The following is a 27868-nucleotide window of genomic DNA, read 5'->3' as shown; positions in this document are numbered from 1 at the left end:
ACGTGTAAAACCACTTAAAAGTTATAACTACAAACTAAGCCTTTGCTTTGTTTATACTTGTGTATAAATAAACAAGTAAAGAATCATTATTTGAAGATCACAGTAATTTAATAGACAAACTTCCATTATGGGGAGTTTTGATCTTGTTTACAGTATATTGCTAATCTGCGAATGGCATTTGTCCAAAAGACAAATACTAGATTTTTTGCTTTTCACGTACAGATGATATTATTTCAAATATGACCCACACTTCTTGTGTAGCGTGGGCTGTTTGTTCAGCCCTGCTTTGCAGCTGCCTTGGCTGCCTGATGGGCCCGTCTCTCCTCCTCAGCCCTCTCCCTCATCTCTTTCTCCCTTCTGATGAGCTGCTGCCTCTCTGCCTCCCATTCCCCCACCTTTCTCTGGTACTGCTCCATGTCAGGGCCCTCTGCTGAAGCTAGGCTCTGCTGGACCAGGCTGGAGACCAGCACCTGCAGGGGACTAGGGTCCACCTTTCCCCTGGACTGGAGCTGCCCACTCAGAACCTACACATGGCCAGAGGAGATGAGGTGGTGAGCGATGGGGTGTATGGAAAAGGAGGCATTAAGGCCTAGATTCAATCAGATCAAGTGTTAACCAGCAATAGCCAACACCCACATACATTTACATTACATTTAAGTCATTTAGCAGAAGCTCTTATCCAGAGCGACTTACACAGCTGATGTTTTGCCTGGTGTCAGACGGTGTAATTACCATCAAACCGGTGAGCAGTTGCTCTTGTGATCGTCACGATGAAGATTTATTTGATCCTAATCACGGTGTAGGCCTAGATTACATCACACATTCCAGTGTTCGAACTGGTAAACACAGAGGCATGGGATTCCTACTAATGAGACTCCGTACAGCCAAAGGCATTGTCCGACATAGTTATACCGGAAGCCGCTTGTGGATTTAACAGCTCTTACACGGTTCCACCTCTGACACCGTCAAAACACATGCTATGCGGGTGTCGGCTGGCACCAATCTAATTGAATCGAGCCCTAAGTGTAACTGTCGTTGTAGATTATGAGTGCTTAATAGCAATTTATTCAACCGATCAAAACAAGAAATCTGTAACACAACATACATGCAGTCCATACACAGGCTCTTCCCTTGTTTAATTGATCTTCCCTTTGCCCAGTACCTTAAACCTGCTGGCATAGAGGGGTAGCTTATCTCTCTCTGCCTGGTCGTCCTCATCCACCTCCTCCTCTTTCTTCCCCTCCTCTCCTCCGGACTCATCATCCTCTCCAGATGAGGAGTCTGAGGCAGAGGACAGGTCCTGCAACAGACCCTCCAGGTAATCCACCTAGGATAAACACACACACACAGCACAGGTTTAAGGAAACACACAGACGCAACTGGGACAGGCGGACATGCACTGACAGACCGACACGATAATTCTGGAGCAATGAGCATCCCCTCATAGGAGTCCATCAGGACAAAGAACGGACGCGAAAACAAACACACGCAGACAATGGCACACACAATTAATATTTCCTGATCTACACAGAGTCCTCAGTTCTGACACTGTCCTGCTTTCTGGCAAACCTGGTTTGGTTCCCAAAGTCTCACAGATTCCCCCTGTTCTCCAGACTCCACTAAATCACATTACTCTGCTCAGAGTTGAACTATTGAACTAGATAGGGCTAGAGGAGCACTGCACCAGGGTGCATTGACGTGCTTCTGGGTATAAATAACCCAGATATAACAGTCTCAACACTAAGCCCTGGAGATAAACCCTCAGACCGTCTCATACCCTGTACCTGGAAAGTAACAGCTCTCTACTGCCACCAGGTTGGTGTCATATGCTCATTGTGTTATTTGCAGCATTTGATGAGTAAAATGAGATTGTAAACAATCAGCTAAACTGTACAGGCTTCTTATTCATGATAATGCTTTATAATAAGTTAGTCTTATACTTGTATAATGTGTTAATAATGATCTTGTTCGTGTTAGATGCTGATTTAGGTATTGTAAAAAGTACAGCACTAAGACAGGTATTGGTGAGTACATACAGCATCCTTTGATAGTTTGCCATCTCCAGGAGCGGCAGCTACTCTCTCCATGACGGCCAGGGCCCGGCCCAGATACCCTGGGCTCCACATCAGAGGCATGCCCCTGAACACAGCATGGATCCCTGCCCCCATCTCCACCTTACCTAGAGACAGACAGAGAGAACGAGAGAGGAGCAGGACGTGGAAACTATCAGAGATGTGATCAGCACAACATGACAACCAGACCATGTGGTTTGGAGAGGTTGATTTAAATGTTTGACAAGAGGATAAAGCAGGGTTTCCTGAGGAATCCTCATCCTTCTGCTATCGACAAATGGTTAGGAACATGAGGAAAGGCTATGGCTTCTTTTAGGACCAGGAGTATGGTCTGACTGGGGGAATACAGACCTAGTAAAGCACAGCCCAGCAGTTGAGCGCTGAGGCCTATAGAGCCATCCTGCTTCAGACCAGATATCAGCAGCGATGCTCCCAGAGCCCTCTCCTCTGACATCTGCACAGTCAACCAACACAAACATACACTTATGCTTCAGACAACATTTGGAAATAGCATAATGACTGACTTCCACAGAAATACAGTAACTGTGGCTACTACATTTAAACTGATACATTTTGCACTCATCTTTTCCTACTAGCACTGACTGGTGATAGATACTTTGTTGAGGGAAAATCTAATTGCTGCGATTGTGATAAGTTGTCTCACCTAGCTATCTTAAGATGAATGCACTAATGTAAGTCGCTCTGGATAAGAGCATCTGGCTAAATGACTAAAATATAAAAAACTGGTAAAATATATATATGTAAATATCCATATTTATCAAGGGGGATGGTGTTGTGCTGGGATCATAGTGACCTTCTAAACACACATATGCCCTCCTTAAGTTAACAACAATCAATCATTTCTACAGAGTCCAGACACTCCAAATGTTCTTTGGCACGATACCTTCTCCCGGACATGTTGGTACACATGAAGTACAGAGCAGTGAATGCTACTTTACTTACGCTGAGCTCTGGTTTGGTTGCAAGGTAATTGCTAAGTGCATACAGGGACAGGATCTGTGTTGTGGGCAGATCAAAAGACTCCTGAAGCATCACCTCTTCCACGACAGAACAGGCACCTGCACAAGAGGAACAACCTTGTGAGGTTTTAAGCTACATTTCATATGTGTGTACATTGGCTTAGTTTTGTTTAACTGAGTTTTTCCAAAGGAGGTCTGGGATAACTTTACAGTTTGACAGATATTACAGTTTCAGAAGTCAGAGACTCTTTACCTTTGAAGTCTTCATCTTTTATGAAGGAATCTATCAGAATGTTGAACGTGAAATCATCTGGGAACATTCCATATTGCACCTAAATACAGAAACAGAGAACGGTTAAAAAACGTTCCATAAGCACAATATCATAGTCAACCTCAGACATGGAGGTCAAACTCTTTAGAATGTAGATTTTCAAAAAGGCACTATGTACTGGACAATTACCATTCTAGGTAGAACATTAATGACAATGTATGGTCATGGAACATTGGGTGCCAACATGGCGGACACTTTGTGACACTGTGTTTCTATACTCAGAGTTGATATTCACGTCATAAAAGGAATTCCCCTCGACCATCCCCACAAATTGGGTAAAACATTGATACCCATTGTAAAAACAAAAAAAAGCCAACTTCGTCGTCAGAACTTCGTCGTCAGTTTTTGTTATACAGAAATAAAAAAACATGCTGCTGTATTGTTCAATGTACAAGTTGAATTTGCAATTGACTGAAACAAGCAGACAACAAGAAAATGTCAAGTTTTTGAAGTGAACCAATGGGGTAACCTAGCTCACCACAGGTTGTTTTCACCATTTTCATTCTATCTAATACCGAGTGGACTATGGCTCTGCTTAGCATAATGTAGTCCTACCTTGTTCTTGAGTGTGTGCAGGGCCCTGTCTCTGGCCCCGTATCTGAGACACTGTCTGACCCAGCTGTGGACAGTCCAGTCTCTGAGGTACCAACAGTTCGGGCTGTGGCGAAATCTACAGGAGAGAGAAGAGAGATGTTCAGAAGTAAAAAAACAAGAACAAACAAGACATGAATGTTTATGACTTCTGTTATGTCATTATTCTGACGCTTTTATGCAGCATAGGTCAAGTCAAGCGTAACCGCTTAACCCATAGGCTTGCAATGCAATATTCTTGTTAATCTTGTAATCACATAAAAAACAGATTCCAGAGGAGGGGAGAACAGGGAAGCTCTTAGACAGCATCGAAGCACAGAACAAACATGCATGTGACTGAACATAAACACACCATAAAAAACTTTGGAAGAAAACAGGGGTCAGAAGACAGTGGCCAGGAAGTGAACACCCTAACAACGAAAATAATTTAACAGGGCATGCAAATTAGGCTTACTTATACAGATAGTACTCTGCTTGATCAACCTCTTCTCTTGACGATATGTTGTCAACAAACTGAAAAAGAAAATTTCACAGAGATATGGTATGACAATGAAGTAGTTTGCTACAGCTGAAACTGGTTGACAGACAATACAAGCTACAAGGATGAAATCTCTCAGTACTCTGCATGCTCTTACACGTGATATTGACAGGGAGCTGACAGGGAAGTTTCGGTCATACGTCCTATCCATCAAGGAGGCCAACAGCGCTGTAGGATGACATGTTCATATTCAGCTTTACTTTCACATTTCACAAGAGCTAGACTTGCTGAAACTTTCTGCCATTTAAATATATGACTTAAATCTTCAAAAGACGTTACACTACTAATAACACAGTACAGTATCTCTCCACGTGTAGCCAACACTGCCCCCCTGTGTTAATTTAGTGCAGACATTCACAGACATCGTCACTGACTTGACAGTTACATCTATAGTACGACGTATGCACAGAATAACAAATATATTCACACGTCAATGTGTCTCCCAAAACTAAAATGCAACTGATTTCATGTCCACTTAACAGCTAACGTGTGGCAGATATGGTTGAGGCCCACCTTTAATTTGTTGCGCTGGGTAGGGACAAAGAGAATTGTTAGCAATGAGTCTTACCCAGATTTTGATGATCTTTCTCTCTTGCGTCCCATAATTTGGTGTCTGTGTATGGTGTAGAAAGTAGACATCTTCTAGCTGTAGGACATAAACAAGAATGACCACACGTTACATAGAGTAGACAATCGTCTCTGAAGGTAACATGCACAATGCAATTTATTGCGATTACAGTAAAAGCAACTACTAAGTTAAACTTTGGACAAACGGGATAAGAGGCATCTTATTTGGTTTAGCTTGTGAGGAGTTCGGCTAGGTCAGAATGGGTTCATTATACGTAGCTAGCTAGGTAGCCACCTGGCTAGCCTTCTAGCTACTTGCCTGGAAAAACACAAATAGTTCGGCCAAACAGTGAATCAATCAATGATAGAAAACGTTCCTGATTTAAATAATTATTTTTTAGTGTTAAAAAATGTACCTATAAAACGGTGATTTCCACATTTACGGATAACTTTGACAGCTCCTAAACAACGCTTCAAAGTGTAGGCTGCCATCTTGGGACGATACCAATATATGACAGAGGGGAGCAACAATGTTGAGTGAGAGAGAGCCTTACTCAAATACACGTTTAATGCGAACCGTAACACCATGAAAAACAGTATACATAATACGGAAATAGAAACGGTGTTATTTTTTCTAAATACTATAATTATGTATGTTTAATAAAAAATATCAAACATAACATTAGAATGAAACCCTTTATATCTATTGGTACGGTCTCGAGGGCCTGTTATGGTGAATGTCAATTGTCCCAGTGGCAAATATGTAGGCCTGTCTGAACAAACCCATTATTTGATTATATCAAAAGTCGTATCAAAGGCCTAGATATTATGTGCAGACTGCAGAGTCGTTCAGACTGATGATTGGCTGTTAATTTATGGGTCTTCCAGTTCTTCCAGGAATGGGCAACATTGATCCATAAAACCAATAGAGATAGATATATAACTCATCTTGATATCTGTGCTATTATAGCGTCTGTGACAGTATGGGCAGCGCCATTGAGGCTTACAACCCATAGGAATCCCACCCAGGTGACTACTTTAAAATGACTCAGGCATTGCGGAGTCCCTGAATGGCGCTACCCATGCTAAAACGGCCTTTTGGCCACTACAGGCCTCAATCATTCTCTATGATAAAACCACAGATTCTAAACCATATTTGATAAAAACCCTACTGAATCGAAGGGAATGGGAAACGCTGTAAACTTTGATTTAAAAAATACACACTATTGTAATGTTACGATGGGCGACTATGGGAGTCTTATTCATTAGGCACCAATAGGTGCCTTAGAGTTCCACACATTTTTGGGCTCCACAGTTTTTGAGCTGCGGAGTGGTGCAGTGGTCTAAGGCATTGCATTTCAGTGCTAGAGGAGTCACTACAGGTTCGATCCCGGGCTGTATCAAAACCGTCCATGATCGGGATTCCCATAGGGCGGCGCACAATTACCCCAGCATCGTCCGGGTTAGGGGAGAGTTTGGCCGGGGTAGGCCGTCATTGTAAAATAAGAATGTGTTCTTAACTGAATTGCTGGTTAAATAAATCATTATTTTACGATTCAAAGCAGTTATTTTTTTAACGTTGTGGCTTAATGAATTCGTATTCATTAAGGCACAACGTAAAAAAACAAACTGTTTTGGATCGTAAAAATAATAATTGACCCTGATGTCATACCCTGCTCTCTGTCACCTGTTCAGGTACTGTGGCTGCGGATGAGCTGAAGAAACAGCAGGCTGTCCTCCCACAGATCTCAGCTGCCCTGGCAAGACTCTTTTGCTTCCCCTGCAAAAAAAGGAGCCAAAAAGTAGTTGTGCAGGTATCAATACCAACTTATTTCAGTGCACCTTCCACCATTCCACAAACCCAGAGCAAACAGAAGAGGGAGACAAACACATCCTCGTCTTGATTTTTATCAGGCCCACTTGGCTACAAATTCTAAAGTGCATTTTGCTGTGTGTAGTGCATCATTATTTTGACTAATCACTGTTTCCAGTCATACAGCCAGTGTAGGATATACTGCCCTAACTGTATTGTAATTGACACAATTGCAGAGTTACTGTAACTAATAACAAAAAAATGCATCCCACCCTGACTCCACCACTCAAATATAAGCTACCTCAATGTAAGAGATAACGCCCCCTTTGATGGCTTAATATTCTCTGAATCCTTTAAATGACTTAATTTACCAATACAAAGGTATTGCATAGGCCAGGCCTTTCTAACCAAAGACCAAATGGCTGCTAAAATATCTTGTAATGTATTTGTGTCAGATCATAGTCCTTCTCCTTGAACCAATGTGTTTGTATTCAAAACATAGTGTAATCTATTTGTTTACTACGGGACGCTCCTTGACCGTGATTATGTGAACTTCTTGGCCCAAGGTCTAGGCAGGTGACAGGTCATGTCCTGGGTGGGTCTCTGTTATTAAACAAAAGCGGGAAGAATTTCTGCACCCTTTAGTACACTGACCACCAAAACAGGAAGTTCCCTACCTGAGAACCGTGCCAAAGAGAACACACAGGAAGTGAAGCATTTTAGCAACACAGTTGCTGCAGACATAACTCTGTCCCTCATCCCGATGCTTTATGGCCTCTGTGAAACTTTACAGGGAGAGCTTTTGTTCCAGCTGTGTGTTCCTGGCAATAGTGAATGAAGAGAGGCAGAGAGGCCACACACCCCACTTAGTCTTACCACATTTACACAAAGACCCTACAACACCAACTCTACACATTATGGACTGATTCAGGTAGACAAGATACAATTTATCCTTGCAGTTTGATATTCTACCAGGTTATGAGAATTTACCCACCAAGTCTAAACATGCTTTATCTCAGTGACTGTGAGGTGGAGATAAAGAATCCAGAAGTAGTATTTTTTAGTACCAAAACGGTCTTTCATCTCGTAAACCGGTTCCTCTTTATTCTACGATAGATTTAGCCTGATTTGTCTGTACACTGTACTTTAGAAAGTATGCACTCGTTACTGTCAGTCACTCTGGATAAGAGCATCTGCTAAATGTACCACTGCTGAATTTGTACAGTTCAACTGAGCCATTCATGGTGATTACTGATTAATACATTATTGCTATATTTTAGTAGATGCTCTGGATGACATACATGAGCAATTTGGGTTAAGTGTGTTGCTCAAGGGCACATTGACAGATCTTTCACTTAGTCGGCTCTGGGATTTGAATCAGCAACCTTTCAGTTACTGGCCCAAAGCTCTTAACCTCTAAGCTACCTGCCACACAGATTGTACATACATAATGTCAAACTGCACACTGACATACACAGGATATGATGCAGGTCCTCACCAGACATCACCGACAACAACGTCGCCTGTGGGCATAAACCCACCGTCGCTGGACCAGACAGGATTGGCAAAAAGTGCTCTTCGCCAATGAGTCGCGGTTTTGTCTCACCAGGGGTGATGGTCGGATTCCCGTTTATCGTCGAAAGAATGAGCACCGGGGCCTGTACTCTGGAGCGGGATCGATTTGGAGGTGGAGGGTTCGTCATGGTCTGCGGCGGTGTGTCACAGCATCATCGGACTGAGCTTGCTGTCATTGTAGGCAATCTCAACACTATTCGTTACAGGGAAGACATCCTCCTCCCTCATGTGGTACCCTTCCTGCAGGCTCATCTTGACATGACTTTCCAGCATGACAATGCCCCCAGCCATACTGCTCGTTCTGGGCATGTTTTCTCGCGAGACAGGAATGTCAGTGTTCTGCCATGCCAGCGAAGAGCCCAGATCTCAATCTCATTGAGCATGTCTGGGACCTGTTGGATGGAAGGGTGAGGGCTAGGGCCATTCCCCCCCAGAAATGTCCGGGAACTTGCAGGTGCCTTGGTGGAAGAGTGGGGTAACATCTCACAGCAAGAACCGGCAAATCTGGTGCAGTCCATGAGGAGGAGATGCACTGCAGTACTTAATGTAGCTGGTGGCCACACCAGATACTGACTGTTACTTTTGATTTTGAACCCCCCCCTCATTATTCAATTTCTGTTAGTCACATGTCTGTGGAACTTGTTCACTTTATGTCTCCGTTGTTGAATCTTGATATTTTCATATAAATATTTACACATGTTAAGTTTGCTGAAAGTAAATGCAGTTGACAGTGAGAGGACATTTCTTTTTTTGCTGAGTTTAGTTTAGAGCCTGCTGGACTACAACCGAGTTTGGGACTCTGATGACAGTTAAAACCGTCGTGCAAGGACACAACCATCCCCATTAGAACAGACAAACTGTACAGTGCTGTACTCTGCTGTGTTCTAATGTAGTGCACTGTACTCTACTCTACTGTGCTGTACTGTGATGTAAAAACTTGTGAAAAATAGATGTCTGTGATTGGTTCAACAATATAAAGACTACAAAACCCTATTTAGAGTCTGCAACACTCCAACCCAGTTTGGAGCTCTAATGACAGTTAAAAACTGAGGTGCAAGGACAGTAACATCCCCTTGAGAACAGACAGACCTGACCAGGGGGAGAAGAAAGGAACTGTATAATTTACATTGAGTAAGCAAGAGGAAGAGTCTGTTTTTGAAAAGAGAAGAGGTTGTATCAACCACTTTAGATGACATCCTAACCATAACACATTAGGTAGAGGGACACAAAATGGTGCTCTGTAGTAACTGCCTGTAGCTCTAGCTGTTATTGTTCAATACATTTGCCAAAATATATCTTGCTTTGAAATCGAATGCAGCTTTATTATGGTGATTGATCCTGGTTCATCATTAGATTAACACCATACTGCCTGATTTGTAAAAGCACAACCTTTTCAGACCAATCACTAACGGCCACATCAACCTTTTTTCAGCCACAGGACACATTTTCCCATCAGAGTGAATGACTAATTTGCCAGAGTCCCTTATTCCTGACTCCCCCCCAACGGTTTCACTTCAGCAGATCCTGTGTGAGAGTGAACACCACTACCTCATTGAGAGGTCTTCTCTCTGTGCTCTATCTGGAGCAAGTAGACGTTGCCCTTAACTGCTGATCTATAGTCAGTTTTTCATTTTCCCTCTCATGACTAAGGTTCGGATAGGGGGAAGTTGAGCTGATCGTAGATCTGTGCCTAGTAGGGGTAACTTCTTCCCTTCTCTGTGCTTCCTTTCCGTGCCATTTAGCCGACGGTTTGGGTTGAAACATTTAGGTGAGGAGAGAAGAGAAGAAGAGGAGGATGTGAGAAGTTCCTCTTGACGTTTGCAGTTTCATACCTGGGATTTGGTGGTCTCTCTTGATAGAATAGGGAAGCATTGCTACTTTGTATTCTCATTTTAAAAGTAATGTCGACCACTTTACCTGAGATGACATAAATGGTGGGTTGGCTGATGCAAATGTCAAATGATCAGCCTTGACCTTCAAGTCAAATAGCACAGTGGATGACAAATTGCTCTCTAATCACAAAAATAACACTTTAGATCAAACCTACAAGGACAATGCACACACTCCTCCTTTCCTACAATCAACAATAAAATGCAGTATTCTGAATCACATGTGAGTGTTCAGGAGGCTTGTTGTCTGGGACCCCCACAGAGTCTCGTGAACGACCGTTTGATCGGGACGCAAAAGAGGTTTGGGGAGAGATGTTTTCTCTTCCGCTTCCTCTCCTTTGTGAGAGAAGCGAGAGATCTCTGTTCTCCAAGAAGAAAGTCAACTCGTTCGCAAGTCATTGTGATCATCACTGGTTCTGTACTGTGTGGTTTTAGAAAGGAGGAAACGTGGCAGTTGGATGATGCCCGAGTCCCTTGGGGGAACAGGAGATCTGAGTCTTACACTCTCATGCATTGTTATTAGTCTCTTAAGTAGACCTAGTATGGGTGTCTCACTGGTTCTGCAGTCAACAATGGTACATCATTGCCTGGCCAATAAAGACAACTGTAAGTTGGCTAAAGCTGAGACAGACTAGCACCCAATGCGAGACCTAAAATTCACTTTTCATTATTCTAGTGTTAAGTCATGTTTCTCTCTTATCATCAGGCATACAGTAGTTGCTATACAGTAGATCAAAGGCAATCATCATCAGGCCATTCAGCCATACACATAAAGCATACAGAGAGATGGAGTTGACAAGACTGGAATGGACTGCGGTCAGACTACTATACTCAACTCATTAGGCTTCATGCCCTCCCAGTAAGCATCATTTTCCAGGGCGTTGAAAATACATATTCTCCGGACGTTGAAATCAGATTCATTTTCGGCTCTGAATGACAGTTGAAAAGACATCCATAACAGAAAAAGACATCCCTAACAATGGAAATATGTATTTTATTTTGTCATTGATAATGTGGTTACTTTTCTTTCCTAATGAAGTAAGCATTGTATAATAATACTATTTGTTATCCATTTAATATAGTAGAGGAAGATTGCAATACAGTGGGGCAAAAAAGTATTTAGTCAGCCACCAATTGTGCAAGTTCTCCCACTTAAAAAGATGAGAGAGGCCTGTAATTTTCATCATAGGTACACTTCAGCTATGACAGAAAGAAAATCCATTTTTAATGAATTTATTTATTTGCAAATTATGGTGGAAAATAAGTATTTGGTCAATAACAAAAGTTTATCTCAATACTTTGTTATATACCCTTTGTTGGCAATGACAGAGGTCACACACTGGTTTTCACACACTGTTGCTGGTATTTTGGCCCATTCCTCCATGCAGATCTCCTCTAGAGCAGTGATGTTTTGGGGCTGTTGCTGGGCAACACAGACTTTCAACTCCCTCCAAAGATTTTCTATGGGGTTGAGATCTGGAGACTGGCTAGGCCAGGCGGTGTACCCCTCATCTGTTACATGCACTTATGATAGCTTTCTCAAAAGCTTTAAAACCAGCAACAATGATTGTCTAAGTAATACAATTTACAGAACAAACCAACAGACCACTTCAACTACAATAACTTTCTCAGCAATGGTTACAGAAATATTTGTTGTTGTTGCTATGACTGTGATATGTTGTTGTTAATCTACCTTAAGTGAGTGCACTGACTGTAAATTGCTCTGGATAAGAGTGTCTGCTGAATGACCAAAATGTAAATGCAAAAATCAAACACTTCAAATCAAATCAAATATTATTGGTCACATACAAATGGTTAGCAGATGTTATTGCGGGTATAGCTAAATGCTTGTGTTTCTAGCTCCAACAGTGCAGTAATATCTAACAAGTAATATCTAACAATTTCACAACAATACACACAATCTCGCAGAGCATGCTGTGTATTATTCTCATGAGCTCCGCCCCCAAACAAGTAAAAATCTGAACGAGTCGTAGACATTTAGACTATGTTTCACAAGTTTGAACAGCACAGTACAGTACGGCACAGTTCAGTACAGTAGAGCATGATTGGTTCAGTACCGGACCTCATCTGAACCAATCATAGATATCTATGTTTGAGCCAAATTAAGTTTGGTCTGGACCAGATCAAATCTGAACCAAGCATGGACATCTATAATTGTTTCAGATTTCGTCCGGTCCAGACCAAAAATCTAAGTCTGTGGATGTTGAAATCATGGCCAGTCTGGACCGCACCAAAAAGGCGGCCAGTCCAGACACTACCAAAAAAAGACGACCATAAGACGTCTCCGTCGGTCCTTGCTTAGTGGGCTGTTGTGTGCCTTCTCATTACTTTCCTCTACACATGAGACAACCTTTAAAGCGTAAATCCCCCTCCCCCCCAAAAAATCTTAATTCTTAATTCTTACCAGCACTTTTATTAATTTCAAAGTCTCTCATTAGATGAGATTACTTTTGTTCGCTCATTATATCACACAACAAACAACATAATTTACAGACCTATTAAAGCTTCCAGTAGAAGAGCATTTTGAAACTAGCATTAAAAAAAGAGAAATCACTTTTATCACCATTGTAATCCCATGCTAATTCATTATAGATTGACAAGTACTAGTTAAAAAGTAACAATTTAGAAAAAATATAGTTTCAAAACAATATAATTTTATTCACAGCACAATTTCACCCTGATTTCAACTAAGCTTTTCTTTAAGACACGTCTTTTCACATGCACATGTATTGTTCGTTCTACCAGCCTGAAATACAACACACTTCACAGCTTAATCCAGGGGCGTTGCGCAGTTTTGCGCGCCCCCCCGGCAAGGTCAGAGGAAGAGAAAAATGTGCCGTTTTATAGTTAATCGCATGCTATTTTACACATTTTGCCAATTGGGCTGTGAGAAAATGTTGCTATTTTCGAGCTCAGGGATTCTTGAACGATGTAAAGTGCAACTAACTGGATTCAACTCCGTCAGACACCATAAAAGGCATTTCATTTTTACAATTATTGTCCAACAAGTGTTTAAAGGCCTTCATTGTTTAATTCTAACATTTGATTATTCAAATATATCATACAAATTCCAAACTTAGTTTTGTTCGTTTTTATAGCAGTATTAAATGCTACAGGACTAATTTCGTTAGCAATTTGGCATGTTTTTTTAAAACAACACTTATAAAGCAAACATTATCTCTGAGGTCTCGCCAGTGGCTTATTTGAGTTACTACTTAATTCTCTCCCCACCCTTTTCCAATAGCTCTCAACACTCTTCTCTTCAGCACAGTAGCCTATTCACGACTCGTACTCCTCCCGTCACTACTCGGTAGAAGAGGAACTCTTACTGTCGTTATAACTCCTTACACGTCTGTATTCTTCCCTGCTAAGATAACGTCTAAACTGCTTTCTCTGTTCTTCCTCCACCCTGCTCCCAGCTCTCACCAAATCCTCCTCTTCCTCCTCATCAGTCCCTACATTTTTTGTTAAGACACCAGGGTCTGAGTGGTAGTCTTTTTCACATGGTTCAGGTGTGTCCATCATCTCCTCGCCGGGATCAGAATGGTACACCTGGTCACCTATCTCTAGCTGGTCTGGGTCAGGCTGGTACACCTGGTCACCTATCTCTAGCTGGTCTGGGTCAGAATGGTACGACTGGCTACCTACCTCGGAATCTGAGTGGTACATATGTTCACCTGTATTACCTGACTGTGGATAACACAGCTTGCCACCTATGTGGTGTTCACCTGCCTCTGACTCCGTTTCATACATCTGGTCACCTAATTCTAGGTTAGGTTGGTACAGCTGGTCACCTAGCTCTGAGTCAGAGTCATACACCTGTCTACCTGTCACACACTGGTACAACTGCTTATCTGCATCACCTGGCTCTGGAACAGGCTGATAAACCTCACCATCTGCCCCGGGAGGGTACACCTGTCCACTAGTCTCCATGTCCTGTCTATACATCTGTTTAGCTGTCTCAGACCTGTACACCTGTCCCCCAGTGTGGTGTTGGTAGACCTCAGGGCTGTACTGGCTCCTCCTGTACAGGCTCTCCTCCTCATCCTCGTCCTGACAGGAGCTCCCCGGGACGCTCTCCCCATCCGATTGGGAGAGGCGCAGGCAGGGCCGCGGCCGCCTGGGCTTCTGGGAGAGGTCAAAGGGTTCTTCCTGGCTGTAACGGGTCAGGAGGCCCAGAGGGGCCGACAGGCAGAAGCGCCCCTGTCGCCTGGACACTGAGGGACAGAGACTCATGTTACAAACTGACCGGCTGATTCTGATTTAGCTTCAGGGTAGGAATGTTGTAGGAAGTCTCAATGCAGGAAGGGAGGAACCATATAATGAATTCCTCCATAGCCTTTAGTAATTACCTCTTGCATCCAGGCCTCTAACCATGATCCCATGTTTGACTTTCATGTGGCGGGTGAGATTTCCCTTCAGAGTGAACTTGCTGGGGCAGTAGAGGCACTTAAAGGGCCTGCTGTCAGAGTGCAGGTGCATATGGCCCATCAGGTTATGCATTCTGTTGAACTCCTTCCCACACAGCTGAAAACAAGGAGAAACAAAAGAAAGCAGTCAAATATGTGCTCACGGACAAACCAATAAGTATTAAAGAACAAAACGATTATGGAACAGATGTATTTTCGGCCTAAAAAGACTTCATCAGGGTCCTAGGAAAGAATTGTATATGCTTGAAAGCAACAGACAGATAAGTTGATAAACCAAAACCAAGATGTGCTGTAATTTTTCCTCAAATAAATAATTAAATAGCAACTATTGAAATAGTTTGTGTACACATTCCTTGATTACAACTTGTGAATTCCATTATTCCCCGAACCACATCCGTGGCAATTCATGGTGTAGTAAATACCATTCAAGGGCAAAACTGCACGCCATGTAGTCTAAAACTGTGCCCATTGATCAAACTTTCGTTTGTATCAAACAACTAATGTGTTAGATGACTAATCCTCTCTGCATTCAGAGCTGTAACCGGAGCTGGACGTACTCATGAATGAATGTGCGCGCGCACACACACACACACACACACACACACACACACACACACACACACACACACACACACACACACACACACACACACACACACACACACACACACACACACACACACACACACACACACACACACACACACACACACACACACACACACACACACACACACACACACACACACACACACACACACACACACACACACACACACACACACACACACACACACACAGAGGAAGCTGAAGCGAGACAGGGCCAGAAGAGTAGGGCTGGGAAGGGCAACTCCTGCGCTGTCCTTCCTCTGCATTCTTTTTTTATTAGGGTGGTCCTTTCCTTCAGGAGGAGAGAGGGACTGTAAACTGTCCAAGAGGACCGTGAGAAAACAGGAAGCGTTCCCTCCAGCAACAGAGAAAGCGAGATGAAATCTATTTGTGTGGCCCATTCTCCCGGGAGGCTGGGGGCCATTGTTAAAGAGGCAGTTTGTGCAGCGATATCCTTCCTATGGACGAGGATGGAACTCACTGCCAAATCCCCTCTCTATCTGCTATTTGCTCATCGTCTCAACCCTCCTACTGGAGAACAATGTCACAGAGTGTGGAGTTGCTGCAGAGTGTCAGTTGGCTTCATTAGCTTAAACGTGGTCCTACTTAACACAACAGAGACTTTATAGTATAGTAACAACCCTGCTATACCCTAACCCTTCTTAGGGTATTATTCATTTTTTTAAAGGAACTCAGTCCGGCTTTAAACCTACTCTTGCAATTTCGAAATTGGGTAGTGCATCATCAGTTACACTTGTTATGTCAGCCATTGCATACCATAGAGAGCTATTTATAACATGGGGGGGGGGTTATCTTCAGACACCCTGGATTTAAAAGGAGTTGTTGCATGTGGCAATTAGAATGTCATAAAAATATTCCTCATCAGAACACTCACCTTGCATTTGTAGGGTTTGATGTCAGAGTGGACGATCATGTGGGCCTTGAGGGTCTGTTTCTGGACAAAGCTCTTGGAGCAGAGGTGGCACTGGTAGGCCCGGATGTTAGTATGGATCAGGATGTGGCGCTTCATGTTGGCCAGAAGGGTGAACTCACGACCACAGATACGACACTTGTGCTCCTTCACCCCCTGATATAGAGAGCGAGAGAGAAAGAGAGAGAGAGAGAAATGACCATCACCGTGGAAGATTTTCTTACGTCTTGACAAGCAAGTCCGTCAGGGACAAGCAAGACATCGCAGCAAGATGTTAGCATGACACCAAGAGAGTGGATGCCTTGTATCATTAAAACAATGCCTAAACATGCAGCTAACTGTTACTGTAACAAAGCCTCATTTGTCTGTTTTTGAGGACCGCTGCTCTTTGTCCTGGCTTCACCATGTAGTACTAAAATACTGTTTGAAGCAGAAGCAATGATGTGCAATGATGCCCAGTAGTGTAAAAGCCATAATACTGTCATGAATATCCTACGGCAAATGGAGAAACAATAACAACCAAAACCATTTCAGGTCACCAAATGGAAAGGCTCCTGATGTTAGTGTCCTGTCACCAACAGGTATAGTCTACCTTAACACCCACTGACCCACGGGTAAACGCTTCATCTCCACAACACAACCTAGCCCTGTAAAGACATTTTCATCCAAACACACATGTTGACATTCGTGGACATTAGTACTTGGACAGTGTGAAGACCCCACCCAGCCTTACTTTATGTGTGAGTGTGTGCTGTTTGAGGTGATGGGACTGTATGAACTCCATGCCACACTCGCTGCAGATGTATGGCCTGATGTCTTTGTGCTTCATCATGTGGTTCTGCAGCTGACTGGGGTACTGGAAGCTCTTCTGGCACTCACTACACCTATACAGAAAACAGACATTCACTACACCTATACAGAAAACAGACATTCACTACACCTATACAGAAAACAGACATTCACTACACCTATACAGAAAACAGACATTCACTACACCTATACAGAAAACAGACATTCACTACACCTATACAGAAAACAGACATTCACCACACCTATACAGAAAACAGACATTCACTACACCTATACAGAAAACAGACATTCACTACACCTATACAGAAAACAGACATTTACTACACCTATACAGAAAACAGACATTCACTACACCTATACAGAAAACAGACATTTACTACACCTATACAGAAAACAGATATTCACTACACCTATACAGAAAACAGAAATTTACTACACCTATACAGAAAACAGACATTCACTATGTCTCGACAGAAAACGAACACTCACTACACCTAGACAGAAAACAGACACTACACCTAGACACAAAAACACAAACTCACTACACCTGGACAGAAAACAGACACTACACCTAGACACAGAAACACAAACTCACTACACCTGGACAGAAAACAAACACAAAACCTAGACACATAAACACAAACTCACTACATCTGGACAGAAAACAGACACTACACCTAGACACAGAAACACAAACTCACTACACCTGGACAGAAAACAAACACAAAACCTAGACACATAAACACAAACTCACTACATCTGGACAGAAAACAGACACTACACCTAGACACAGAAACACAAACTCACTACACCTGGACAGAAAACAGACACAAAACCTAGACACATAAACACAAACTCACTACATCTGGACAGAAAACAGACACTACACCTAGACACAGAAACACAAACTCACTACACCTGGACAGAAAACAAACACAAAACCTAGACACATAAACACAAACTCACTACACCTGGACAGAAAACAAACACAAAACCTAGACACATAAACACAAACTCACTACATCTGGACAGAAAACAGACACTACACCTAGACACAGAAACACAAACTCACTACACCTGGACAGAAAACAGACACAAAACCTAGACACATAAACACAAACTCACTACACCTGGACAGAAAACAGACACTCTGAAGTGGCCTGGATTTATCCAAAAAAGCTAAATCCTTCCCACTACCTTGGGAGTCAACAGAAAGTTGCTTGCATTAAATAACATGTTTACATTCAAGTTCAAGTTCAAAATGAATGTGAAAGAGATATTCAGCCACTTGATGAACATGGAGGTCCAGTCAGAACTGTACTTCTTATTTATTAAAAGCGTACACATTTCGGCATCGGAGCCTTCATCAGAGCGTTTGCTTATACCCGAGACTGTATAACTGTACAATCATATTGTATTAGATGTATACAGTAGTAGACATGTAGCCTTAGTTTTATAAGGACTTTTATTCTAGTGTTAGGTACTGTAAGTCTTTTGGGACTTTTATTATGAAAGTGACATAACTAGTTTCCTGTTATAGTCCGCATTTTATTTTTTGCTGCCGAACCCACAACCAGAAATAAGGGTAACAGACGTATGAGGTAATGTGTTTAAACCCCCCTTTCCCTCCCCTTTAAAAAAAATATTCTTAAAAAAAAACAGTTTCTGGTTTAAAACCCAGCTGGTGTTTCTGGGTATATGTACCTGTAGAGGGTGGGTCCTCTGTGGGCCGTCAGGTGTCTCTTGAGCTGGGCCAGAGTGGGGAAGTCTAGACCACACTCTACACATACGTTCTCCTGGCCCTTCTCATGCTTCAGCTCATGGGCCCGCAGCTCACTAGGATAGGCAAAGCCCCTCCCACACACCCCACAACTGGAGAGGAGAGATGAATAGCAATTGTTTTTTTGTCAAGCAGAACGTAGACACTAACTAATCAAGAGTAATGAATAGTCATAGTTATAACTATTCCTGAACTTTAGTTTATCTTCTTAAAGGAAAAATCCACCCAAAAGCTATATTTTGGCATTTGTTTCATTAGTCCATTGTTGATACAGTCCCAACATGTTTTGCATGTCTGCAATCACATTTTCATAAATACAGCCGGCATGATGCATTTTGCATCATAAGGGTGGAGTATCCCTGTAAGTTTGAGTCAAAGACTGAAGACATGTAATGTAAGGTCCTTGTTAATTTAACAATTTTCTTAGTTATCAACTCGACAAACAAAAGAGTATCTCCTGGGTGTGTGAAACGGAACAGACAGTCTAGACAAAGCTCATCCCAGTACTGACCTGTATGGCTTCACATCACTATGCTGCATCATGTGTCTCTTCAGATGGCTAGTCTGGGTGAAGGCTTTGTGGCACACCTGGCACTTGTGTGGCCTTGTGCCCTGGTGGGTAAGAAGGTGGGTGTGCAGGTGGCTCAGCTGCTTGAACAGCTTCCCACACAGGTGGCAGCCGTGAGGCTTGATCCCGCTGTGGCCCAGGATGTGTGTGACCAGGTTATACTTGGAGGTGTATGACTTCTCACACATACGGCACTTCCAACGCTTCTGGTCTCCCCCTACATCTACGTAGTAGCTGTCGTCAATGTGGATGTTGAGACCTAGCTTCTCAACGCTGGTCATCCCACCTTGGGGGCCTCCGTCTGGGCCACACCGACTAGGTCTGAGGGCCTCTCTGGGGTAGAAGGCTCCAGGAGAGAGGTGCATGACAGGCCCAGGCATGAAAAAGGGGAAGGGGAGGAGGCTGGGGTGGAGAGAGGGAAAGAATGGGGGAGGAGGGTGGTGCAGGAGGAGAGGAGAGGGAGGCCACAGAGGTGAGGGGCTGATTGGTTCCTGTTTCACCTGCATTGCGAGGCCCATAGGTGGATCATACCTGGACCGAGCCCTGTTGTGCAGCTGGAGCCGGGTCAGGTCAATCATACCTGGGATGGGCATGGGAGAGGGAGAGAGACGCGGATGAGAAGGGAGGGAGAACGGAAGGTGGGAGAGATCAACAGTCCTGGTGTTGCCTCGACGCTCCACCTCCTCCATGTCTCCAGGAGTGGGGGATTCGGAACCCTCCATTTTGAATGGACTTCTTTTTACGTTTTTGGGAGCCTTCGCTCTGGGTGTAATGAATACCCTCAAGGCCCATAGGGAGATGGTGAGTCAGAGGGCTGAAGGTGGTGCTGTAGGCCTCTCTGGTCGGGGAGAGGGAGCGTTTGGGGAGGTTCAGGTCGAGTGGAGATTGGCTCAGGTAAAGACTGGGGTGAGAGACAGGCCTCAGGTCTTCCCTAAGAGGACTCCTCCTGTCTGGTCTGAAACCTAGGACATCTGTGTCCATCATGTACCTGCATGGGGAAATACAGAGAGGAAACCAGTTATTTATTTAAACTATTACAATACATTTATCATAAGAATGCTTCTTTGAGACCTGAAGAATAGGAAACAGTACTTAAATGACCCACCTACTACACAGCTAGGAACAGTGGGTTAACTACCTTGTTCAGGGGCAGAACAACAGATTTCTACCTTGGCAGCTCTGGGATTTGATCTAGCAACCTTCCGCTAACTGGGCCAAGACTCTAACCACTAGGCTACCTGCTGCCCCTCTGAAATCAGGAACTAACTTTTACCTCTCTCTCTTGCACACTTTTACGCTTCTCACTCTGCTCTGTTCATATTTTTGCACGGATGGGTGGAAGGTTTACTTCTCCTTTTGTCCTCTGCTATTTCTCTATATATGATATCTTACTGTGCTTTAGAGATCCACATGTTCCAAACACATGGACAATTTGTAGGTCTGCATACCCTGTATTCTCTCTGAAGAACCAATCAACGACATACACGAAAGAGTAGCCTGTGTATGATCAGGCTAATGTTGGAGTCTTTGTGGTTTTGAACTGAAGCCAGACAAATGAGATTAGCTGTGATAGAGTGAATCAGACAATGTGACGGGGAACTGTTCAACTTCTGCAGATCAGCTAAAAGAGGATGAGACAATACTGTTAATAATAAGGCTATTTATGTAAATACAGTGTGAGGGATGTTTCTGTGAACTGTTCTACAGCAGTGGGGGCTGCTGAGAGGAGGACGGCTCGTAATAATGGATGGAACGGAGCGAATGGACTGGCATCAAACATATGATACAGTGGTGGAAAAAGTACCGGATTGTCATACTTGAGTAAAAGTAAAGTCACCCAGTAAAATACAACATGAGTAAAAGTCGAAAAATCAAAAGTAAATGTAATTGCTAAAATATACTTAAGTATCAAAAGCAAAAGTAAAAAAAAATATTTTTCTTCCTTATATTAAGCAAATCAGACGGCACCACTTTCATGTTTTTATTTTATTCACGGATAGCCAGGGGCACGAAGCATGTGCCCCTTTACAAACGAAGCATGTGTTTGGTGAGTCCGCCAGACCAGAGCCAGTAGGGATAACCAAGGATGTTATCTGGATAAATGTGTGGGATAGACCATGTTCCTGTCCTGCTAAGCACTCAAAATATACTTTTGGTTGTCAGGGAAAATGTATGGAGTAAAAGGACATTATTTTCTTTAAGAATGTAATAAGTTAAAGTAAATTTTATCAAAAATATAAATTATAAAGTAAAACACAGATACCCCCAAAAAGTATTTTTACTTAAGTACTTTACAACACTAATTTGCTACCATTCCACCTATTCCGCTCCAGCCTTTACCACGAGCCAGTCCTCCCCAATTAAGGTTTCACCAACCGCCTGTGTTCTACAGAGCAAAAACAGTGAGATCTTCCAATGTTGAAAGAGATAGGGAAAGGGATGGTGATGGTCATCATAAAGGATAAAGATTAGATCACAAATCAATTATTGTTCATAGAAAGACACAACAAATAGTCTACTCTAAGCTTCAATTTGTTATTGCGTTCAAAGTGTGAAAAGAATATCATGATGTGAAGTATACAACATTACAATACTATACACAGAACATGGTACAGCATGGAAAGACCCCTCTGTCGCTCTCCGTCTGTCTGCCATGCTAGTTTGCATCCCCAGTGAATACAACACAACTCGCACATTAAAACAAAAGCCCCTCCTCATCCCCCTACCATACCCCTACCCTGTTAGTCCTCTGTCGGATCTGAGGGACTCACCAGCTCAGTGTAGCTCAGTCTGTCTGTCCTCTCTTCTGTACTGTTGCAGTAGCTGTGTATTAGGCTGAGGTACCAGCTCCTGTACCTATCTCTCTGGCTATTCTGCTCCGCTCTCGCCCTGCTCCTGTCCTGACAATGAGCTACCCGTCCACGGACAGCATTTGAAGTGACTTAAGAAAGTGAACAGGAACAATCACTTTGTTCTCATTTTTCAGATGAGTACCTTCGGAGAGAAGGAAGGAAGGGAGGGGAGAGGAAGTCAACAAGCCTAGTGCCTTCCTGCAGAAAAATAAGGAAACCCTAGATAGACATCTTCATTTCTTTACAAAATAAGGATTTACACGGCTTTGGGGGTGACTGGATGAGGCTTGTTTTTTAACAATTCAATAGTACTACTACGTTGTTTAAATATTGTGCATTCATTAAAAGGCATGCAAGTCTAGGAGAGGAGTTTTAGACTTTCAACACCAACAGTACTGGGAGCCACTTTCACATTTCTGCCTTTCCCATCCTGCAGGGTTGAACATAACACCACAGTACGTAGCTATGAAGTTAGTGCAGTAATGGCTTCAGGAAATGTGAAAAAACAAGTGATGCTGGAAAGACAATTTATGCATATATGATTGAATTGAATTAGGAATCATATTTAGTTTTGTGAAGCTGATGAATGCTCTTGGTTAGGTTGTAATTTCTATGTAGAAAGTTCCAGTGCCCTGATGACATGACTTCAGCATTTCAAGTTGTATAGACACAAACTAAGTTGTATAGACACAAACTGTCATGTTTTGTCTTAGATTGTCTTGTCATTTTGCTTTTCCCTCTGTTCATTTTCCCCCTGCTGGTCTTTTTAGGTTCGTTCCCCTTTTTCTCTCTCCCTTCCTCTCTCTCTTCTCTCTATCGTTCCGTTCCTGCTCCCAGCTGTTCCTATTCCCCTAATCAATCATTTAGTCTTCCCACACCTGTTCCTTATCTTTTCCCCTGATTAGAGTCCCTATTTCTTCCCTTGTTTTCCGTTCCTGTCCTGTCGGATCCTTGTCTATTGTTCACTGTGCTGTGTCTGTGTATCGCCCTGTCGTGTCGTGTTTCCCTCAGATGCTGCGTGGAGAGCAGGTGTCTGAGTCTGCTAGGTTCAAGTGCCTTCCCGAGGCAACCTGCAGTTCTTGATCGAGTCTCCAGTCTGTTCTCGTCATTACGAGTGGAATTATGTCTTATGTTTGTAGAATTAGCTCATCAACTTATCCCTGACCGCTGGCTACGTCCCTTCCGTCTTCAAGAGAGCGAGAGTTGCACCCCTTCTGAAAAAACCTACACTCGATCCCTCCGATGTCAACAACTACAGACCAGTATCCCTTCTTTCTTTTCTCTCCAAAACTCTTGAACGTGCCGTCCTTGGTCAGCTCTCCCGCTATCTCTCTCAGAATGACCTTCTTGATCCAAATCAGTCAGGTTTCAAGACTAGTCATTCAACTGAGACTGCTCTTCTCTGTATCACGGAGGCGCTCCGCACCGCTAAAGCTAACTCTCTCTCCTCTGCTCTCATCCTTCTAGACCTATCGGCTGCCTTCGATACTGTGAACCATCAGATCCTCCTCTCCACCCTCTCCGAGTTGGGCATCTCCGGCGCGGCCCACGCTTGATTGCGTCCTACCTGACAGGTCGCTCCTACCAGGTGGCGTGGCGAGAATCTGTCTCCTCACCACGCGCTCTCACCACTGGTGTCCCCCAGGGCTCTGTTCTAGGCCCTCTCCTATTCTCGCTATACACCAAGTCACTTGGCTCTGTCATAACCTCACATGGTCTCTCCTATCATTGCTATGCAGACGACACACAATTAATCTTCTCCTTTCCCCCTTCTGATGACCAGGTGGCGAATCGCATCTCTGCATGTCTGGCAGACATATCAGTGTGGATGACGGATCACCACCTCAAGCTGAACTCGCAAGACGGAGCTGCTCTTCCTCCCGGGGAAGGACTGCCCGTTCCATGATCTCGCCATCACGGTTGACAACTCCATTGTGTCCTCCTCCCAGAGCGCTAAGAACCTTGGCGTGATCCTGGACAACAAACTGTCGTTCTCAACTAACATCAAGGCGGTGGCCCGTTCCTGTAGGTTCATGCTCTACAACATCCGCAGAGTACGACCCTGCCTCACACAGGAAGCGGCACAGGTCCTAATCCAGGCACTTGTCATCTCCCGTCTGGATTACTGCAACTCGCTGTTGGCTGGGCTCCCTGCCTGTGCCATTAAACCCCTACAACTCATCCAGAACGCCGCAGCCCGTCTAGTGTTCAACCTTCCCAAGTTCTCTCACGTCACCCCGCTCCTCCGCTCTCTCCACTGGCTTCCAGTTGAAGCTCGCATCCGCTACAAGACCATGGTGCTTGCCTACGGAGCTGTGAGGGGAACGGCACCTCAGTACCTCTAGGCTCTGATCAGGCCCTACACCCAAATAAGGGCACTGCGTTCATCCACCTCTGGCCTGCTCGCCTCCCTACCACTGAGGAAGTACAGTTCCCGCTCAGCTCAGTCAAAACTGTTTGCTGCTCTGGCTCCCCAATGGTGGAACAAACTCCCTCACGACGCCAGGACAGCGGAGTCAATCACCACCTTCCGGAGACACCTGAAACCCCACCTCTTTAAGGAATACCTAGGATAGGATAAAGTAATCCTTCTCACCCCCCTTAAAATATTTAGATGCACTATTGTAAAGTGGTTGTTCCACTGGATGTCATAAGGTGAATGCACCAATTTATACACAACTTTTTTTTCCAGCTGACTGGCTAAATCGATACTCTGTAACAACACCGTGCCAATATATCCTCCAAACACCAGCTTCTCTGCAGCATCACTTAAAATGAGCCTCTTCAAATCAACTTTAAAAGTGAGGATGCATGTAAAAAATATTTGAACTGGGCCATCATCAGTCTCTCAGTCAGGCCTACACGCACGCATATAGGCAGGTTTCTGGCAGGAACACCCAGCCTTTTCTTGTCCTACCTCACAGTGACTCATCATACAAGAGGTTTACTGTCTCTGAAAGGTTGAAAACTATGATGTCATCTTATGACACGTGTATGTACCAATCGTCTGACGTAAACTAAATTTGCATAAATCTTGACCCTGCCTTTCTCCATCAATAACCGGATTACTAATCCGGAAGGCGCAAATTGAGCTCATCTCATTGGAAGAGTGTAAAAGCCTTTAGTAGGAAGCTGATTAGCATTGTCTGTGTTAATGGGCTCATTTGATCAATTAACCTAAGACCTCGACAATGTGTACTAAATCCTTTTAGGTATTAGCAAGTTTATTAAAGTTGACATATCAGGTATATCAGGAGTGTGTGTGTGTTTGTGTGCGTGTGTGTGTGTATACATTTGACAAAGATTGTGTAATCATATTTATGTAATTATGGACTACGCTAGCTGCATATTGTTGCTTTTTAATTAGCAAACCAAACAAAGATGAATTTGATTTGAAGATGATGTGATGCTTCTTGCAGTCCTTAGCCAATAAGATCATGAAGTGCATTGATAAGAGAACCCCTAGTGGAGAATCCCAGTAAGGGGAACAAATATGTCCAGATAGGTCTTATCCAACCACTTTATGATACTGCTTCCCAGTCCTTGATCTGGAACACATATAGGATGTGGTCTGCCAGTCTGTCAGCTAACACTGAAAAACACTGCTCACTGAAAAACATTGCTCACTGCTCTCATCTTTCTAATAATAGGCCATAGGTCGAGGTTCAACCCCCCCCATCTCCATCTACATACTAAACACCTTTGCTCTGTCTCATTCTTAACCCCTCTCCTCTCTCACATGCATGGTCACGGACACAGGCCCTCCACTAATGACTGTCTCTATGGCTTGGACCACTCCAGGCCACTGTATGGCTGCACCAGTGGCCAGGCCTCTGCCCAGTCCAGCACTATCAGGGGGAAGGGGGAGTAAGACAGGCTCATTAATACACACCTTAAGTGGTTGTCAGGGGTCCGTGTCACTCTCGGAGAGGGTGTATAAGAGGTCTGGGTGCCACGGAAGATGCAGAACTTCAACATTCACCTGGGAGTCACTCCGGAACGAGCCAACGCATTCGCCTTGTGCTATACACTGGGAGATCAGCAAGTGAGCTTGTCTCTGTGGATATGTGTATAGGTGTTGTGTGTCAGTCGGTCTCTGGTTGTATGCCTTGTTGAGTTTGTTTCAGTGTTTCAGATTTGTATGATATTTCCAGTTGACAGTGCAATGGGAATGTTAGACGGAATATTCAGACTCCTCTCCGTCCATGTCTGTAGCCCTCTTATCCCTTTCGCTCTTTCTATTCCTCATCTATCATTCTCTCAGTAGAGATGACTGGAGCCGCCGTGTCCGTGTGTCTACTTTACGTCCTGTCTGTCTGTTCAGCCTGCTACATCTCCAACTGTCCCATCGGGGGCAAGAGGTCCATAATGGACGCTCCACAGCGCAAGGTGAGCTGCAACTGAATCCGTCTATACCTAAACTATTTAAATATAATGTGTAGATAACAGGTGTGATTTGTCTTAGAGGTGCATCAAATTAGTAGGAGCAAAGTGAGGCTCTGTAAAAGGACTGAATTCGGAGAATTGACAAAGAACCATTGTCTTCCTCCTGTAAAAGGGAGCAAGAATGTCGATAAGAATCTCTTTTTCTGGAATGATGGAACAACCTCATACCCGACTGTCCCTTCTCTCCTCTTGCAGTGCATGTCTTGTGGGCCAGGGGAGCAGGGCCGCTGCTTTGGCCCCAGTATCTGCTGTGGGAAGGATGTGGGCTGTTGGATGGGCTCCCCGGAGACGGCACACTGCATGGAGGAGAACTACCTGCCCACCCCCTGCCAGGTGGGAGGGAGACCCTGTGGATCTGATACAGCACGCTGCGCCTCACCGGGAGTCTGCTGTGACTCAGGTGAGGGCACATCAATCCTATATTTCTGTGTTGATCATTGTGATTATATACCACTGAAATGGTTCTAATAGAGTGGTGGATACAATTATGTGCTTTCTGACTTGTGTGTCCGCCTTCATCCTTTATTTTGTATCTCAGAGGGCTGCAGTGCGGATCAATCTTGTTTCGCTGAGGAGGAAGGCGACAATCAAATCGGCCAATCAGAGGGCAGCAACTCTGCAGACGTCATCCTCAGGCTCCTGCACTTGGCTGACCACACACCTCCTCATACAGTCCACCAATGAGCTGCAAGTGACGCCAGGGTTCCATGGGGGTCACTTGAGGGATTGGTTGATAGGATTTGTAGTTCAACGTTAGGATTTGTAGTTCAAAGTTACCTAGATATAGTTCACCCACCCATTTACTGACCTCCTTCTTCAGTATATATTGGCAACCTCACTGGATGGGACCTAGCTAAGAATTTAACTCTGTGTTTGACATTTAATGTATATCAAAACACTGGAGTTCAATTCTTAGCTAGGACCCTGAGCACTCCTCTGTAGATTGCCTTTATATTGCATACTTAAATGTTGTAGCTATATACTGTATGTACAGAAATAGCTTTAACAATTCTAATACGTGTAAAGAGTCGAAATGTGTATGTTAATAAAGCTTGTGCGAGTATG

The 27868-nt window shown here is 43.7% G+C and overlaps 3 protein-coding genes across 4 annotated transcripts; 1 reads left to right on the top strand and 2 right to left on the bottom strand.

Moving 5' to 3' along the window:
* Positions 1 to 89: 89 nt before the first annotated feature.
* On the bottom strand, positions 90 to 5591 carry LOC124034094 (28S ribosomal protein S27, mitochondrial-like). Its single transcript, XM_046346833.1, has 11 exons — positions 5496 to 5591; positions 5081 to 5158; positions 4610 to 4680; positions 4429 to 4487; positions 3939 to 4053; positions 3306 to 3384; positions 3036 to 3151; positions 2424 to 2526; positions 2037 to 2179; positions 1163 to 1327; positions 90 to 524 (listed from the first exon to the last, which is right to left on the bottom strand). Exons 1-11 carry the CDS (start codon positions 5569 to 5571, stop codon positions 276 to 278), a joined length of 1254 nt encoding a protein of 417 aa, XP_046202789.1. The 5' UTR covers positions 5572 to 5591; the 3' UTR covers positions 90 to 275.
* On the top strand, positions 5124 to 27868 carry LOC124034095 (isotocin-neurophysin IT 2). Of its 2 annotated transcripts, XM_046346835.1 has the most exons (5): positions 5124 to 5217; positions 6775 to 6893; positions 26622 to 26746; positions 26999 to 27203; positions 27342 to 27859. In XM_046346835.1, the coding sequence occupies exons 3-5, from the start codon at positions 26627 to 26629 to the stop codon at positions 27485 to 27487; spliced, it is 471 nt and encodes a 156-aa protein (XP_046202791.1). In that variant the 5' UTR covers positions 5124 to 5217; positions 6775 to 6893; positions 26622 to 26626; the 3' UTR covers positions 27488 to 27859. The 2 variants fall into 2 exon arrangements, with proteins under 2 accessions (XP_046202791.1, XP_046202790.1); XM_046346834.1 differs by lacking the exons at positions 5124 to 5217; positions 6775 to 6893 and adding an exon at positions 26315 to 26402 and having other exon boundaries at positions 27342 to 27868.
* Positions 11739 to 22450, bottom strand: LOC124034093 (zinc finger protein 366-like). Its single transcript, XM_046346831.1, is given in 8 exon segments — positions 11739 to 14594; positions 14730 to 14904; positions 16312 to 16503; positions 17081 to 17231; positions 18862 to 19029; positions 19449 to 20245; positions 20247 to 20493; positions 22277 to 22450. Coding segments are annotated over 7 exon segments (2640 nt in total). The 5' UTR covers positions 20490 to 20493; positions 22277 to 22450; the 3' UTR covers positions 11739 to 13680.

This window comes from Oncorhynchus gorbuscha, linkage group LG04 (assembly GCF_021184085.1).
Source record: "Oncorhynchus gorbuscha isolate QuinsamMale2020 ecotype Even-year linkage group LG04, OgorEven_v1.0, whole genome shotgun sequence".
NCBI lineage: Eukaryota > Metazoa > Chordata > Actinopteri > Salmoniformes > Salmonidae > Oncorhynchus > Oncorhynchus gorbuscha.
This window is presented reverse-complemented; position numbering and strand designations above follow the sequence as displayed.